Raw genomic sequence first — 17009 nt, forward strand, 5'->3', positions numbered from 1 at the left:
TCAACAGTAGGACCTTCCAACTAATGTTCCTAACATAGTCTGTCATCACAAAGAAAACTACAAATACAGTACAACTTTTGTGGGCTGTCCTTCATGAGAGACTGCAATGACCAGCAAATGTGAGCCTTTCTGTACACTTGACAGTTATAGTTTTGAATGTAAAGTTATAAGCTGGCATTTGGTTCATTTATTATTTTCTTACAGCTTGGACAATTTGAGTTACTTACCCAAGATTCTTATGACCTCATGGTGTTTGGAAAACATTCCCTTCAAACCTTAGGACTAGATACAGAACATTGCCATAGGACAACCTCTGTGAGTAATCCTGAAGCCCTTATTCTGCGGCATGCCCAGTCACTAGTCATCAGCAGAATTCAAGAGATCTGGTAGAAGATAGACTTTGGTTCAAATCTTGTATTTGCAAACTTCCTTGTTCTTTGAACTAGATATTTCAACTAACTGTACCACAGTTTTGTCATCAACACTAATAAAAGAGAAAAATGGTAATTGGCGTGCGACGCTACCCTTTTCATTGGCTAATCAGGGCTATATGCAAATTAACTGCCAACTAAGATTGGCAGTTAACTGCCAACTAAGATTGGCAGTTAACTGCCAGCAAGATGGCGGTTAATTTGCATATGTAGGCACAATGCAGGGAGGTGAAAGGGAAAGCAGGAAGAAGCCCCCTGCCACTGACAGTGATCAGAAACCCAGGGGGGAGCTAAGAGCTGGGGGGCAGGGCAAAGGCGGCCCTGGAGCCACCTTTGCCCTGCCCCCCAGCCATGATTGGAGAATCAGGTGCCTTTTCCGCCCTGGCCAGTGATAGCAGGAAGCTGGGGTGGAGCCAGCGATGGGAGCTGGGCGCGGTCGAAGCTGGCAGTCCCAGGAGCTAGGGGTCCCTTGCCTGGGCCTAAAGCGGAGCCCACGATCGAGGGGCTGCTCAGCTGCGGGTCCCCGCTGCCCGGGCTGGACGCCTAGGCCAGAGGCGTCCAGCCTGGGCAAGGGGCCAATCCTGCGATTGGAGGGTGATGGGGGTCAATGCCTGAGGGCTCCCAGTATGTGAGAGGGGGCAGGCTGGGCTGAGGGACACTCCCCCCCCCCCCACACACACCCAGTGCACGAATTTCGTGCACCAGGCACCTAGTTTATAACATAAGGATGTAACGGTAAGTAGTTCCTACCTGATGTATTTTTGGAGGGAGTTCAATGAAAGAATGTAAATTTTGTGACACATGTCAAGCATGAAATAATGTTAACTTATATTACTCTGACATATCTGATTTCTCATGTAGTTTAATATAAGAAAAACTAAACAAATATTTTTTTATCATAACCCCTCTACAAACACACATACAAATATATTTGTGCATAAATGACAATTTTATTTTTATAGCAAAACATGACATATTCAAATGAATGAAAACATCTTTGTTCCTGTAAGTCTAAGTTAGAGATTTCAGCCCAGAGAAAAATGACCTTTACTTGTATATCTCTAATAAAATTCAAAAATTAAGGTATCTTATGAATTCATTTGACCAACATGTGAGCCTGTTAAATTTAAATGAACATGCTCTGATTCATTCAAAATAAGCAAGGTAACATTAAGGAAAATATCCTCACTTCATATAATCCAAACAGAGTTAGAAACTTTTTTTGTGTTTTTATTTATTTTTTTTTTACCTGAGGGATGAATATATGATACTCAATATATGGGAAAGTTTAAGAAATAACTTTGTCAATTTTGTATCTGTACACATTTAAACTGTAAACATTTCTAAGCCTCTCATTATATAAAACTTAGTGTTTCTTCTTAAACTTCAAAATATATATAATTCTTTCAGAGAAAATTTAAACAATTTTAGTTAGCAATCTGATTTTTCCCAAGTTTCATAAAATTTTGATGTTTAAAAATGTATACTAGAGTTTACTCAGATTTTGCATATATTATGCTATCCTAAAAACAATGTCAAATCACAAACAATACATTTAACTGACAGTTCATTTTATTTTTCCATATAAGAATGAATCACATTTGCATGAAAGGTTTCCTACAAGATCCACAGCTCTCCCTGTGACTTGCTAATATGTTTTCAAATGGCATTGCACCTGTTTTTATACAAACATCTTTGATGCCTAGAGTATCCAATGTGTCAGGGCATTGTCAGAGAAATAGCGCATGACAAATAGCTTAAATGGATGTAATGAGATATGCTCCATGACTGAGCACCTAACACAGTAACCAGATAGTTCTCAGATGAGACATGCCTCTGCATGATCAATGTGCCTTCCAAACTTTGCCAATCTGATGTGCCCTTTGGCCATCTGGATTATCGCTTGGATTTCTCACACACCTCAGTGAGTACTGGTCTATTCCATCTCCTGATCTGTTCACACTTTGAGGAAAAGTTCAAACATCTGACTCTAAGATTCTCAATTTTCCCTCATGCATCCCTGAATGAGTAGGCTAAGTCATGAATTCCAAAAATCTTTTTTGATTATTGGTTTAATATGAATTAATTTTTTTCACAAACATTTCACAATTTTGTGTTTTCATGCACCTTCAAATTACATTAGTTAACTTTTTTTTTTTTAACTACAATTGTATTCCAGAGTGGTATTTATTGTTGAAATTTTCATTTGTAGCAATCCCAGAACCACCATTAAGAGAAATTCATGAACATAATTAAGGAAAAATCCTTTTGAATGCTGACAGTTTTATGGCCATTAGGTTTGGCATGGCTTATTCAATAGGATAGTTATTCTTTTCAATTAATAAATTGATTCGGAAAACTTTTTGGTTAAGTGTTTTTAGTGCAGCTGATATTCTCTCTCTAGTATAAAGAAGTGACTCTAGAGACCTCATAGACCAGATAGACTGAAGCAGAAACCTCACTCTCAAGTGGAAGCGAATGAGTAAGGATAGCTCTGGACTGTGGCATCACTGGGTACAGCTGATCTGCTTTGGCTGGTACTCAGCTTAAACGTTTCTTCCTCTGCAGGTTGTCTCTGAACTTCCCAAGCCCATTTAGCTCCTTTGTTATATTTTGCTTATGACATTTTTATTTATAGCACCTCTTATATCACCTCAAATACATGTAGCTTTCTCTTTTTTTTTTTTTTTTTTTTTTAGGATCAGAGCCCTTAGACTTAAAGGGATGTGGGTTATATATCTGTATCTTCAATATCTTATATATCTGGCACAGAGTACAATAAATGTATGCTGGTTAAATAATAATAATATTCTTGAAGCATATGACTTGGAGTTCCCTGCTATAAAAATGAATTTGTACGAAGCATTCAGGTTTTGAGTCTGATCAACGAGGGTGCGCATAGATGTGGCTCCTGGGTAACAAAGACTTGGAAAGAAGGCACCTGTGTTTCTGATTATCACCTTGTGACCCATGTTCCAACTCAAGGGAAGATGAAATTAGCATTGCCCATGGAAAGAATGATAAAGTTGAGAGTAAAGGTGTTCAGAACTCATTAAAGCAGAACTGGCACTGATTATTTTCCGGCACAATATACCTTCGGGATTTAAGCTATGCCAACATCTCTGCTTCCCAACTGAATTGATACCTAGAGATGCCTTGTTACTGGGATGATGTCACCTTTTATGGAATAACTTTTCTTTATGTGAATTCTAAAATCTCAAGTTAAATATGAAAATATTTGTTTTCAAAGCATTAAAAATAATTTTACATATTCAGTTAGAGCAACCTGTGGGGGGTAAATAGTGTCTAGAACCAGTGAGATCAGCAAAAACAGTTTATTTACTAACCTGTTCAACATTACAAACAATCCTTCATTAGTCGCCACTATCTATATGCATATGTCCTCCCTTCAACTCCGACTTGCTGCCCATCCGCTTTCCTCCATGGCAATCTCTACTGCTGAAGTCAATATTCACACACAGAGAACCCATCGCCTATAAGGCTTTACAGCAAGATTCACTATGTTCTTAGTCTTGAGTTGCATATAGATGATCTACATAATATTTTTTTGTACTTTTTACCAACTGGTTAGTCCACTATTTTAAATTTTTAATAGACCTCTTAATACATACCTTGGTTCTTTAGCAAATTATTATGCTATAAGGTGCCAGTGTCCTCGGGACTAGAGGTCCTAAGGAAAAGTTAATTATCACTTTCAGCAGTGATAATTAACATTGATGTAGCAATTTCTGTTTATTATAACCATGGCCACCCACTTGTGGGATCTGAAGCTACCCATCCCCACGCACCACCCATGAGTTATCTCCTGCATCTGCAGTCCCTGTGCTACATAAGCTGAACTGACGCCTCTATCCTCAAAGCCTGCAGTCACCACAGTCCAGTGGGGCAAATTTCCCTATCCACTATGGCCAGTACCCATCATCCTCAAAGTGACTGCTGATGCTGGAACCTCCGCTGCTGCTCATCCTTGCCATCATCAGTAAATGAGAAAAGTATCAACCAACCACGTGTCCTTCTCAACATACTGGTATACTCTGCTGCTTGATCATGACCATAAATTGCTGTGCTTCCTAACCCATATGACTACAACTTCCTTTCCATGTCAACAACTTCTTTGATTACTCCCATGATGACTACTCATTGAGATAAAATACCCTTTCTTCACTTCTTTCCATACCCACCTTACAGTCCAGAAAGCTTCATTTGAATATTATCCTCAATTTCATTGCCCTTAGGAGTTTTCATCACCTCAATTTAAAAAATCCAAACCTGCAGGAGTTAAGCTGTGTTGTCTGCTTTTTCTATAATCTAATACTGAGATAATAGAGCACTAATAAATAATATCACACAACAGAGAGATTCAATTCCAATTTAAATATGCAATCACTGCCAAAACCGGCTTGGCTCAGTGGATGGAGCATTGGCCTGCGGACTGAGGGGTCCCAGGTTCGATTCTGGTCAAGGGCATCTGCCTGGGTTGCGGGCATATCCCCAGTGGGAGATGTGCAGGAGGCAGCTGATCGCTGTTTCTCTCTCATCGATGTTTCTGACTCTCTATCTCTCTCCCTTCCTCTCTGTAAAAAATCAATAAAATACAAAAAAATAAAAATAAATAAATAAATATGCAATCACTAATCACTAATTAACCCTAAAACTTCCAGCAATGCAACCACTAAATTGACATCTCCCAGATATAACAAAGGCATCCAGAACTCAACATTTCTGAACTTAATCTAGGAAACATTTCTCATAAATTTTTTCCTTTCCCAGTATTGTTTTTCAGTAGATGGATCCACATTTTATCTAAATATGAAACTATAAACCCTGCAGTCATCCTAGGAATTTTCTTTTTCTAACCTGCAACCTCAATTTGTCTCAACTACTTGTTGATATCATGTTTTGAATATCTATCATTTCTATCCTATATCTTGCTTGCCATTGGTATTAAGAAACTTGCAATTTTATAGTTATCAGTAATATTACCTGATTATCATCTGTAAGTTTACTAGACTATAAGCCCCATTGAACTAGGATTTTTTAGTCCATTTTTACTCATTATTTTATCTCTAGCATTTTGCAGTTTTTCTTTACTTACAATGATCACTAGATAAATATTTTCTGAATAAATAGGTGAACGAATAAATGAATACAAGTAAATGTATGTATCACAATAAACATATTATGTATGAAGCAAGTATTCATATCCTTACCATGTAAGAGAAAATCAGAAGCTTAACAAACATCAATTAAGCAGAGAATTATGAGTTTGGAAGTAAACTTAGGTCATCTCCATTTAACTAACTTCAACTCTTAAGGATCTTTCCATTTTAGCACCATAATGCATATCAACCTTATGCAAAACCTTTTTTTCCATTGTATTTTTAATTTAGACTCAGAAAAGTGTGACCCATTTTAATGTAATTATCGATGGATATAGAGAATAATTCCCGTGGAAGACATTCTAAAGCTTTTAAAAACACACCATTCACTGCAAGTACTTTCAAAAGAAATATTTAAATTTTGTAAAATGAAAAGTTTCTATAGTCCATACTCACAATTAAGATTGGTACCAAAATGTTTCCAAAGCAATCATCATGTGAAAGGAAAAGGAATTAGAGCAGAAAATAACAAAAGTGACATTTTTTAAACCATCACAGTTATTCTCTATCTTTTATTGAGTGTTTGCCATCTTGTAAACATTGCGCTAAGCAATTTATACATGCAGTAAAAGAGGAACGATTATTATCCCTATTTTACGGATAAGAAAATTGAGAATTAGAGCAAACAATCAAAGCAAGGAGCCAAATCTAACTTCTGTAGGATTCCAGAGCTGCACTTAACATTAAATTGACTTCCCAATAAGTAGTTAAGCCTTTCATTTTGAGCCATTACTTAGTGAAAAATAGACAAAAACATTTTTTTCTACTAATAGCATCTGATAATGAAACATTTCAAGTATAATTAGATGGAAAAGGAGAACAAAAACATTTCAAACTTCACATTTTCCCAGATTTTTAAGAAGCAAATGTTTATTCTTACCCATGAATTCAATCCCCAAGTGGTCTGCTACACAGAAGTCAGCATGTAAGAAAAGGAAACAGAAAAAGAAATGATGATTAGAAAAAATTCCACATGGAAATCAATGTGTATCAGACTCCCATTTTAAGGGGAAAAAATGTGTCTCAATTTTAACTGCATATTTTTTGGGGAAAGATAATTTATAATTGTGCACAATAAGGGGTGCTCTGAACATGATTCGTATTTCCCCAAAGCCTGAAACTTTTGTTTGAATAATATTGCATCTGTTACCAAGTATGCGAAGTATAAAGTTAGGCCGCAAGAAAGAAAGAAATGTTCACACACAAAATATCTGGTACTAAATTGATTTCATGGTATTTTATGTAAAACTTGAGGCCTGGTGCATGAAAATTCATGCACTTGGGGGGGTCCCTCAGCCTAATCTGCGCCCTCTCACAGTCGGACATCTTTAGCACTGCCAAGGAGGCAGGAGAGGCTCCTGCCACCGCCACTGCACTCGCAACCTTCAGCTCTGCTTGTGGCTGAGTGGAGCTCCCCCTGTGGGAGTGCACTGACTATCAGGGGGCAGCTCCTGCATTAAGCGTCTGCCCCCTGGTGGTCAGTGTGCATTAAAGTGACCACTCATCCTGGTAGTTCCAACATTAAGGTCAATTTGCATATTACCCTTTATTATATAGCATTAGGGTCAATTTGCATATTACCCTTTTATTATTAGAATGACTACTTGTTTAACATATACTTATTGTACTCTCTGCTATAAGTGGAGAACTTTTATATGATTGGCCTTCATGACGTGCTGATTACCTTCACAAAAAATCAATAATGTTGTATTTTTTCCTGTTATTGTTAGATGAGAAAACTGCACTTCAGCAAGATTAAAAATCTTACATTGGCCCAAAAAGATGAGGTAGATCTAGGGCACAAATCCAGTCGATCTGACCCCCAAGACCTCTGACTATTAAGCTCTGCCACTTCCTACCAAAAATGAATGACTATGTACCATGTACATGTGGGCTACCCACTGTTTTACCAGCTAATGTCTGCCTGTGATCAGCAGAGTGATAAACTGAGCCCAGCTATGCCCAGGTGTTTGCCCTTAGACGTCTTATCATCTAGATCAGCGGTTCTCAACCTGTGGTTCCCCTAAGACCATCGGAAAACACATACATAATTACATATTGTTTTTGTGATTAATCACTATGCTTTAATTATGTTCAATTTAAAACAATGAAATTGGGGGTCACCACAACATGAGGAACTGTATTAAAGGGTCGCAGCATTAGGAAGGTTGAGAACCACTGATCTAGATGGTGCCTCATTTAATCATTCAATTATTCACTCATTCACATTATTATTATTATTATTATTATTTGTCTCCTTAGTCTACTACGCCATGGCTTTGATTCCTTTCACTTCTCTCTCCATCTCTGGCCACTCTCCAGGCATCTGTCCCCCTCTGGGCCTCAGTCCCTCTCTCAGTCTTCCTCCACCCACCTCTGTTCCTTCCTCCAGGTGTGTCTCTCACTTCTCTGTCTCAGCCTCTCATTCCCCGTAGGCTGTTGCCAGCTCCCATCCAGACCTGAAATCCACATCTGCTGAGAAGTCTCCTCCCCAAGGACATCCTCATCTCATTTACCTCTCCCACCGCCACCACCACCACCGTCACCTTGCAGCTGCTGCCCTGGCCTCAGTTTCCCCAGACTCCCTTCTGTCTCAGTAAAGATTGGAGGCTCTTCTCACTGCACAGCCTGGTTACCCTTCCACTCATTCTCACTTTTTAAATTCATTTCATTAATGATGATTTCTGTTGCAGCAATATATTATATAAATGAGAATAAATGAAAAAAGTATGGCTACAATTGTATTTGTTTCTAAGACTGATTACTGGGCTCCTTTTTATGAATTCTTTATTTAGCAAAGCAGTTTTCCTTTTTAGAAAATATGTGTTTAGTTATCTTGAATAAATCAGTGTGTTTCCTGTTTGTAAATAATTCATTTTTAATTTCATTGTGGTAAAATATATATAGACTAAAAATTGTCATCTTAACCATTTTAAGTGTACAGTTCAGCATCATTAACTGCATTCACAATGTGGACAAACATCACCACTATATTTCCAAAACTCTTCCATAACCCCAAAGAGAAACTGTACCCACTGAGCAATAATTTTGTATTTTCCCCTTTCTGCAGCCTCTGGTAATTTCTACTCTACTACTCTCTGTCTCTATGAATTTGCCTGTATATAGTTCATTTTTTCATTGATTAGTACCTATTTTAATTGAGAATGACTCATACAAAAAAGATGATAATGGAATTTTTAAAAAGTAGATATATTACTTTCTTTACATGCCTTTTATTTTGACTGCTTAATATATACTGATAGATATTTAGCGCACTTTCATGAAAAGACAAGATTTTTGTTCTCCAGTAATTCAGAAATCAGTGGGAGCTCACAGAGAAAAGACTTTGGTAATTGTTAGTAACAGTGCTATAGTGGAAAATCAAAAAATGTATATTAGATGGAGGGGCCTAAAGTGCTCTGTGAAAGAATGGAGATTGTAGAAAAGTTGGCAAGCTTATGCTTCAGTTCTAATGTGAATAAGAATCTTCATTCTTAAAAAAAATATTTTAAATTGATTTTTAGAGAGAGAGGAAGGGAGAGGGAGAGATCGAGAAATATGAATGTGAGAGGACAGCAATCGGCTGCCTCCTACACACTACCTCCTGGGGGGAATAAGCCAAAAACCTGGGCATGTGCCCTGACCAGGAATTGAACTGGCAACTTTTCAGTGCCTGGGACCATGCTCAACCAACTGAGCCACCCAGCCAGGGCAGAAGCTTCATTCTTAATTTTTTGAGGAGCCTCCATACTGTTTTCTGCAGTGGTTGTTCAACTTTGCATTCCCATCAGCATGAACGAATAAGGGCTCCTTTTTCTCCACAACCTCTCCAACACTTGTTATTACTTGTGTTGCTGATAATAGCCATTCTAACAGGTGTGAGGTGATATCTCCTTGTAGTTTTGATTTGCATTTCCCTAATAGCTAGTATAGTTGAGCATCTTTTCATGTATCTGTTGCCTATTTGTATATCTTCCTAAGATAGGTATTTGTTCAGGCTCTCTGCCCATTTTTCTTATTGGATTGCTTATTTAGTGTTGAGTTTATATATTTTGTATATAAACTTTATATATTTTGTATATTAATCCCTTGCCAAGCTGTTGTTGCAAATATCATCTCCAATTCGATTGGTTGCCTTTTTGTTTTGTTGGCAGTTTCTTTTGCTGTGCAGAAGCATTTTAGTTAGATATACTCCCATTCATTTATTTTTGCCTTTACTTTCCTTGCCTGTGGGAAGATAAAACTATCTCTAAGACCAAGGACCATAAACTTAGTACCTATGTTTTCTCCTATGTAACTTCCTGTTTCAACTCTTATATTTAGAGTAGAGGCCAAGTGCACGAAATTCATGCAAGGGATGGGGGGGGGCGTCCCTCAGCCTGGCCTACACCCTCTTGTAATCTGGGACCCCTTGGGGGATGTCCGACTGCCGGGTTAGGCCCGATCCTACAGGTAATGCCCAATCTCGCAGGAATCCCTGCGGGATCAGGCCTAAACTGACAGTCGGACATGCCTTTCACAATCTGGGATTGCTGCCTCCTACTGCCTGCCTGCCTGATCGCTCCTAACTGCCTCTGCCTTGGCCCCTGCCACCACGGCTTCGCCCAGAAAGATGTCCAGAAGGTCGTTTGGCTGTCCAATCTAATTAGCATATTATGCTTTTATTATTATAGATCTTTGATCCATTTTGAATTAATTTTTGTATAAGGGGCAAATAGTAACCTAGTTTCATTCTTTTACATGTAGCTTTCCAATTTTCCCAGCACCGTTTATTGAAGAGGCTTTCTTTTCTCCATTGTATATTTTTTACTTCTTTGTCAAAAATCTTTTGCCCATATACATGTGGTTTTATTTCTGGGCTCTCAATTCTTTTCCATTGGTCTGTGTCTGTTTTCTGTCAATACTATGCTGTTTTTATTATTGTAGCTCTGTCATATAATTTGAAGTCAGGAGTGTGATACCTCCAACTTTGTTCTTTTTTCTCAGGACTGCTTTGGCTATTCTGGGTTTGTGATTCCATACCAATTTGATGATATCATTTTTTAAAATTTATTTTTATTGATTATAAAGAGAGAGAAAGGGAGAGATAGAGAGAGAGACCACTGTTTGTTTGTTTTTGTTTCACTTATTTATGCATTCATTAGTTGATTCCTGTATGTGCCCAGACTGGATCAAAACCACAACCTCAGCATATCAGGATGACACTCTAATCAACTGAGCTACCCAGCCAGGGCCAACTCTCATGATATTTTGTTCTATTTCTTTAAAAATGAAAGGCAGTGAGGAGATTAAGCAGAAACACACACACACACACACACACACACACACACACACACACACACATTTTTTAAATTCAATAAAAACAGCAGGATAAGGAGGACACAAACAGATACTTGTATACCACAGCAGCATTAATTGTAATAGTCAATAAGTGGAGACAACACATATGTCCATCAACTTATGAAAGGAGAAACAAAATGTGATATTATCCATATAATGGAAAGTTATTTGGCATAAAAATGAAAGACATACTGATATTTGCTACATGCATGAACTTTGAAAGCATCATACTAAAAAGCTAGATGCATAAAAGGACACATGTGGTATAATTCCATTTATATTAAATGTCCAGAAGAAGCAAATTTATAGACAAGGAAAGCAGATTAATGATTGCCAGCAGGGCGCAGGGGTGGCGGAAGGGACAAATGGAGAGGGACTGCTCACTGGGGCAAGGTTTCTTTTTGGAGTGATGAAAGTGTTCTGGAATTAGATAATGATGATGGTTGCACAACAATGTGCGTATACTAAAGCCCTGAATTATGTTCTTTAAAATGATTATAATGGTGAATTTTACGTTATGTGAATTTTTGCCTCAATAAAAAATATTAATCTGAATACAAAAAAGTTGCCATTGGAATTTTAACGGGGATTGCACTAAATCTGCATATTGCTTTGGGTAATATGGCCATATTAATATTTTTATCCTTCCAACCCATAAACATGGAATATCTTTCACATCTGTGTGATAGGAGATATGGAGAATCAAGCTCTGTGAGTCTGGAGATTGCACTTAGAAATGGGTGGCATGTTTGATGAATTTGAGGGCAATCTCAATATTTTAAGATTGAAGAAATCAGATTTTGAAAATTATTCAAATACTTAAAGGTATATGTAGAATTCTTAAGGAAAAAGAAATCTATCTTCTTTTAACATAGTAGAAAAGTTACACCTAATCAATACAGTTATAACGCTCAGAAATACTATCAAGCAAGGTGGCATTTGTATCCTTGGGTTTTAAAGGGAAATTCTTAACTTTTATATAACGACATTTGTGACACCAGTGAAACATACAAATAAAATGTTAGGTCTCAATTAAAATCTCCCTGTCTTTCTCTCATGTGCACACACACAGACATTTCCATTCTTTTCTCAAAACGCTAAACACAAATCTTTATTGCAGATTTAAAGATACTAATAGACTTTGTTTCACATAAAAGGATCAATAAAAATCCATAAAGAGCACAACAGAAAAGCAATTAATTTTGTCAACTGAGTTACATAGGACCTAAACCACAGTATTTCTCATAACTCTTATTACTGACTTCTTAAAGCAAACAGTTTTCCTGGGACTATTCCAGGGTGCCTGAGAAAACCAAGAGTTGTATGATGAGAATTAATCAACCAATCATCCACTTATTCATTCCTCAACAAACCATCCGCCAAGAACTGCACAGATACTGGGGTGGAAGAGAAAATACGGGACTTAAGCAGAAACATTTGACTTTCCTTATGGTGCATAGTAGGGTGTATTATTTCCATGTCTTTAATGGTTTGATTAACTTTTATATGTAAAAGTTATAGTTTTTTAGAATATCCACACTCTTTTTATATAATAATGGCTACTATTTACTGAGCACTTACTATGTGCCAGGATTTGATTTAAATATTTATCTTGCAGAAACTTATGAGAATAAGATTGTCATCATTCTCATTTTATAGATGAGGAATAGAGGCAAAGAGAGTTCAAGAAATTTCCCTTAATTTGGGAAATGTGGAGGAAACCACATTGCTGGTAAGTCGTAGAAACACAATCGAACCTAAGCAGTTTGAACTTTAGCCACTTTTTATACTCAGGGCATACATTGACCCTCTCTATGAAGAAAACCTAGTTTTTACAAAATTATCAGGTAATCACATGCCCAGGGAAGAGTTATTTAATCCACTAAGAGAACAAATTGTTTTCAGGCACTGTACGAGCACCACTTATTGTCCTGTTTACCTTACATTTTGTTGTTGTTGTTAATTCTAACCCAAGGATATTTTTCCATTGATTTTTAAAAATATATTTACTGATTTCAGAGTGGAAGAAAGAGGGAGCAAGAGAGAGAAACATCAATGGCGAGAGAGTATCATTGATGGGCTGCCTCCTGCATGCCTCCTACCCGCAACCTGGGCATGTGCCCTTGACCGGAATCGAACCTGGGAACCTTCAGTTCACAGGTGGACTCTCTATCACGGGGCCAAACTGACTAGGGCTCTATTGCTTTTTAGAGAGAGTGAAAGGGAATGGGAGAGATAGAAAGAGAGGAACAGCAATGTGAGAGAGATACATCAATTGGTTGCCTCCTGCACATACCCTGATTGGGGCTGGGGATGGAGCCTACAACAAAGGTATGTGCCCTTGACTGGAATGGAACCTGAGACCATGCAGTCCATGGGTTGACACTCTAACCACTGAGCAAAACCAGCTAGGACACACCTTAGGTAGAAGAGGGTTCCCTCTCTCCAAGGAACCAAATTGGCAATTCATTAATATTTCTTCATTGATTATTAGTAAGATTTCTTTATAGTAAGCTTGGCCTATTTGAAGTTGTTTGCCTGTATGTGTACCAAGGGATATACAGAGTTCTGTCTGAATGTTTGCCAAACTCTGAAACAAAGGATCTTAAAATTGGCAATATATTTAACAAAGGCCAGAAACTCTGCTGCATACTTTAAACATTCACAAGATTTGTGGTCTAGGTAGGTGACCTCAGTTTTATGTTTTTTACTTAGTATTCTGTAAAGTCAAAAACTCTTGGAAATTCAAGGCCCACACGTTTCCAAAGTGTCCTGACTCGTGTGTGAGCAATTCAAAGCCTCTTGTACACAGGCTAGACAGATAATTGGGGGTGACCAACAGTTTTCTTGGAGGGGGTGGGGGGACAGAGAGGGGAACGGGGGAGGGAGCAGGGTAAAGACCAGTAACAAAAACAATACTTGATTTGATTTCAATCTTAGGGCTGGAGGAGACAGGTTGTGATCCAACCTATGACGAAGAACTCACTGCAATGAGGCATTGGGACAATGAGACATGAATGTGAGTTTCAGTGTCATTCCTATATCAAAAGTAACTGAACAAGGCAATTATATCATAGAACAGTCCAAAATGTGATATTTAAACCCTGGTTTCATGGAATGTGGAAAAGCATGTTACATAAAATATTATTCAGTGCTTGAGAAATTTAGAATACTGGCTTAAAGTTCAACAGGCTTCTCCACAACAGGAGTCCCCAAAGGCCTTCATATGTGTGCCAGGCTCTCCTGGAGGGGGTTCAGTAGCTTTATTTCCCAGAATGATGTAAGCAACCACCTTGGCATGAAGCCCCTGTGGACCTAGTGATCTAAGGTACCCACTCTGGGAAATACATGCCAGATAAGGGTGGAGGAAACCAGCCACTCAACTATAAAACATCTCGGCTATAAACGGTTATCTTTATAACTGCAATGAAATCTCCCCCTCTGTAGATTCCACCAACAGATCCTTGTCAAGCGCTTTTCAATAATAACACTTTAGGAAGAGGTAGTCCAAAACTGAGAAGTCAAAATTGGAGTTACGAAGATGATAAGTTGATTCTTGAATGTTTGCTGAACCCTAACACCTGAGCTTAGTATGCCCTAGTTCTGTGGTCAGCAAACTGCAGCTCGCAAGCTACATGCGACTCTTTGTCCCCTTGAGTGTGGCTCTTCCTAAGCTTATGAGTACCCTAAATAAGTTAATAACAATGTACCTACCTATATAGTTTAAGTTTAAAATATTTGGCTCTCAAAAGAAATTTCAATCGTTGTACTGTTGATATTTGGCTCTGTTGACTAATGAGTTTGCCGACCACTGCCTTGGTTTTTTTCCTAGAATCATTGTTAAGAGATGTAATTGTCTCATACTTCAACAGTGGGTATGTGTATTCTGCTTGCTCCTAGGTAAGATCATGGACAAAGTGATCAGGTTCATATATCAAGACATTGTCATGTATGTCCAAGTTCATTATAACAAGCCAGGCAAACTAGGAAAGGCTTGGATACATTCTTAGATCTCTGAGTAGGAGAGGAACAAAGGCTGATGGAAGACCTGGATGTGATTGCTGAGGGAAGCTTCATTCTGGAATAAATACATGGATCTATATGCAACCAAAACCCAAGGTTTGGCTACCTACCAAACTCGTGAGACAGGGGCTGGTGAAAAAGAAAAGAGGTTTATTCAAGTGCTGGTAACCTGAGGAAATAGGAGACTCTTATAGCAATGACCATTATAAGGAGAGAGAGGGAGAATGGAACAAAGAAATCAAGGGGAGGGGTGGAAAAATTCTCTATGTGCAGCCAGAATCAGTCCATTCTGATGGGGACCTAGAAACTGGTCAAGGGATGGTTTGGTGTGAATCATCCTGATTTTATGTCACCCTGGTTTAACAGTTGAAGGTCAGTAAATCTCCCAGAGCTGTGATGACTGAAGGTCAGAGTCTGTATCTTCTGAAGTTTGTTCCTAGGATTCTTATACAAATATGTTGTTTATTTCCAAGGTACATATTAGTCAGAGTCAGCATTTACAGAAACAGTGAATGCTATTTAAAGAATGGTGAGGTGGGCCCTAACCGGTTTTGCTCAGTGGATAGAGTGTCAGCCTGCGGACTCAAGGGTCCCAGGTTTGATTCCAGTCAAGGGCATGTACCTTGGTTGCAGGGCACATCCCCAGTAGGGGGTGTGCAAGAGGCAGCTGATTGATGTTTCTCTCTCATCGATGTTTCTAACTCTCTATCCCTCTCCCTTCCTCTCTGTAAAAAATCAATAAAATATATTTTTTTAAAAAAAGAATGGTGAGGTGGGTTGCACATAGAATATATACAATCCCCATCTGTCACACATAGAATATATACCTTTCAAAACAGATAAGGAATCAGGGAGTTGGGGGCTAGGGTTCAGGACAAGCTACCAGAGTATATAACTGTGTCATTAGGGGGAAGAAAATCAGGCAACTGGAAACAGGGTAGCAGCCAGACCTGAATCTCTGAAGCCTTAGGGCCTACAATAGGGAGGAAAGAAGAGCTATCAAAAGAGTGAGCTTACTCCTGAAGGGCAAGCAGTAGATTCCCTCTCTAGGCACTGTGTTAGAGTCTATAGGATTATCCTACAAGGAGAAAAATATTAACAGGAATATTTTTCCAGATATTAGTGCAAGAGTTATGATATGAATGCAAGTTAGATTCTAAATTCCAAGCTCCCTCTACTAAAATATATTGCCTCATTGAATACATAATTTTATCACCACATATACATTTGATTTTAAAATTTATACGTGTTACCAAGACTGGTGTGTCAAAGTTGATTGTAGTATCCTCCCGTACACTAAAAGGTAGCAGGTTCAATCTCTGGTCAAGGCAACTGATTGATGTTTCTCTCTCACATATCTCCCTTTCTCTAAAGTCATTTATATATGAATGACTGATATTCAGGAATAAAATTTGGGAAGTGAAGAATTGATACGTTTCTTACTACTTCCTAAAAGTAATTTCTGTTAATTTTTTGTTCTAGTTGTTTTTCTTCTTTGCTTTGTATGTGTAAAATAAATTTAAAATCAATTTTACACAAAATCAACTTTCATCACATGCCTAAATCCGAGGACTCTCTGTCCATTTCAGCTCTATAGTCCCAATCCCCTTCTCTCCTCCATCACATCAGAACTCACAGTTTTTTTCTACTGCTGATAGTAAGCCCTGACATCATTACTGTGACCAGCCTCACACCAGACAGGTCATCAATCATGGAGAAGCAAAACCACTTTTCCAGAAAATCAAATAGTCCCATTCTCCTATACATGGGCTTTGCTATAAAACCTAGCCTCTTTGTTTTTCTTCTCCAAAGCTCTGTTACTGGTTTCTGTAGAACAGACACACCTTTATTTTACATTCTTCTCTCATCCTGTAAATAAGAATATTCATTTACATCAAAGGAGAAGCAGGCAGCCTTGGAGACCATGCCACGGGTTTGTGCAATGCAAACTCAGGATGAGCATTTTTCTCTGCAAAATGGAATATCAAAACAGGATCACAGCAGAGGTTTAGGAGGGACTCTCGTTTAGGCTGCT

At 38.2% G+C, this 17009-nt stretch overlaps 1 protein-coding gene across 1 annotated transcript in view; it reads right to left on the reverse strand.

Annotated features, from left to right (window-relative positions):
- The window catches only part of NRG3 (neuregulin 3), a 1052897-nt gene that overhangs the window by 118661 nt on the left and 917227 nt on the right, over positions 1-17009 (reverse strand). Inside the window, exon 4 of the mRNA XM_059662180.1 lies at positions 6492-6518. Within this exon, the coding sequence (XP_059518163.1) occupies positions 6492-6518 (27 nt within the window). The remainder of the gene's footprint in view (positions 1-6491; positions 6519-17009) is intronic.

Source organism: Myotis daubentonii, chromosome 13 (assembly GCF_963259705.1).
Source record: "Myotis daubentonii chromosome 13, mMyoDau2.1, whole genome shotgun sequence".
In the NCBI taxonomy this organism is placed as follows: Eukaryota; Metazoa; Chordata; class Mammalia; order Chiroptera; family Vespertilionidae; genus Myotis; species Myotis daubentonii.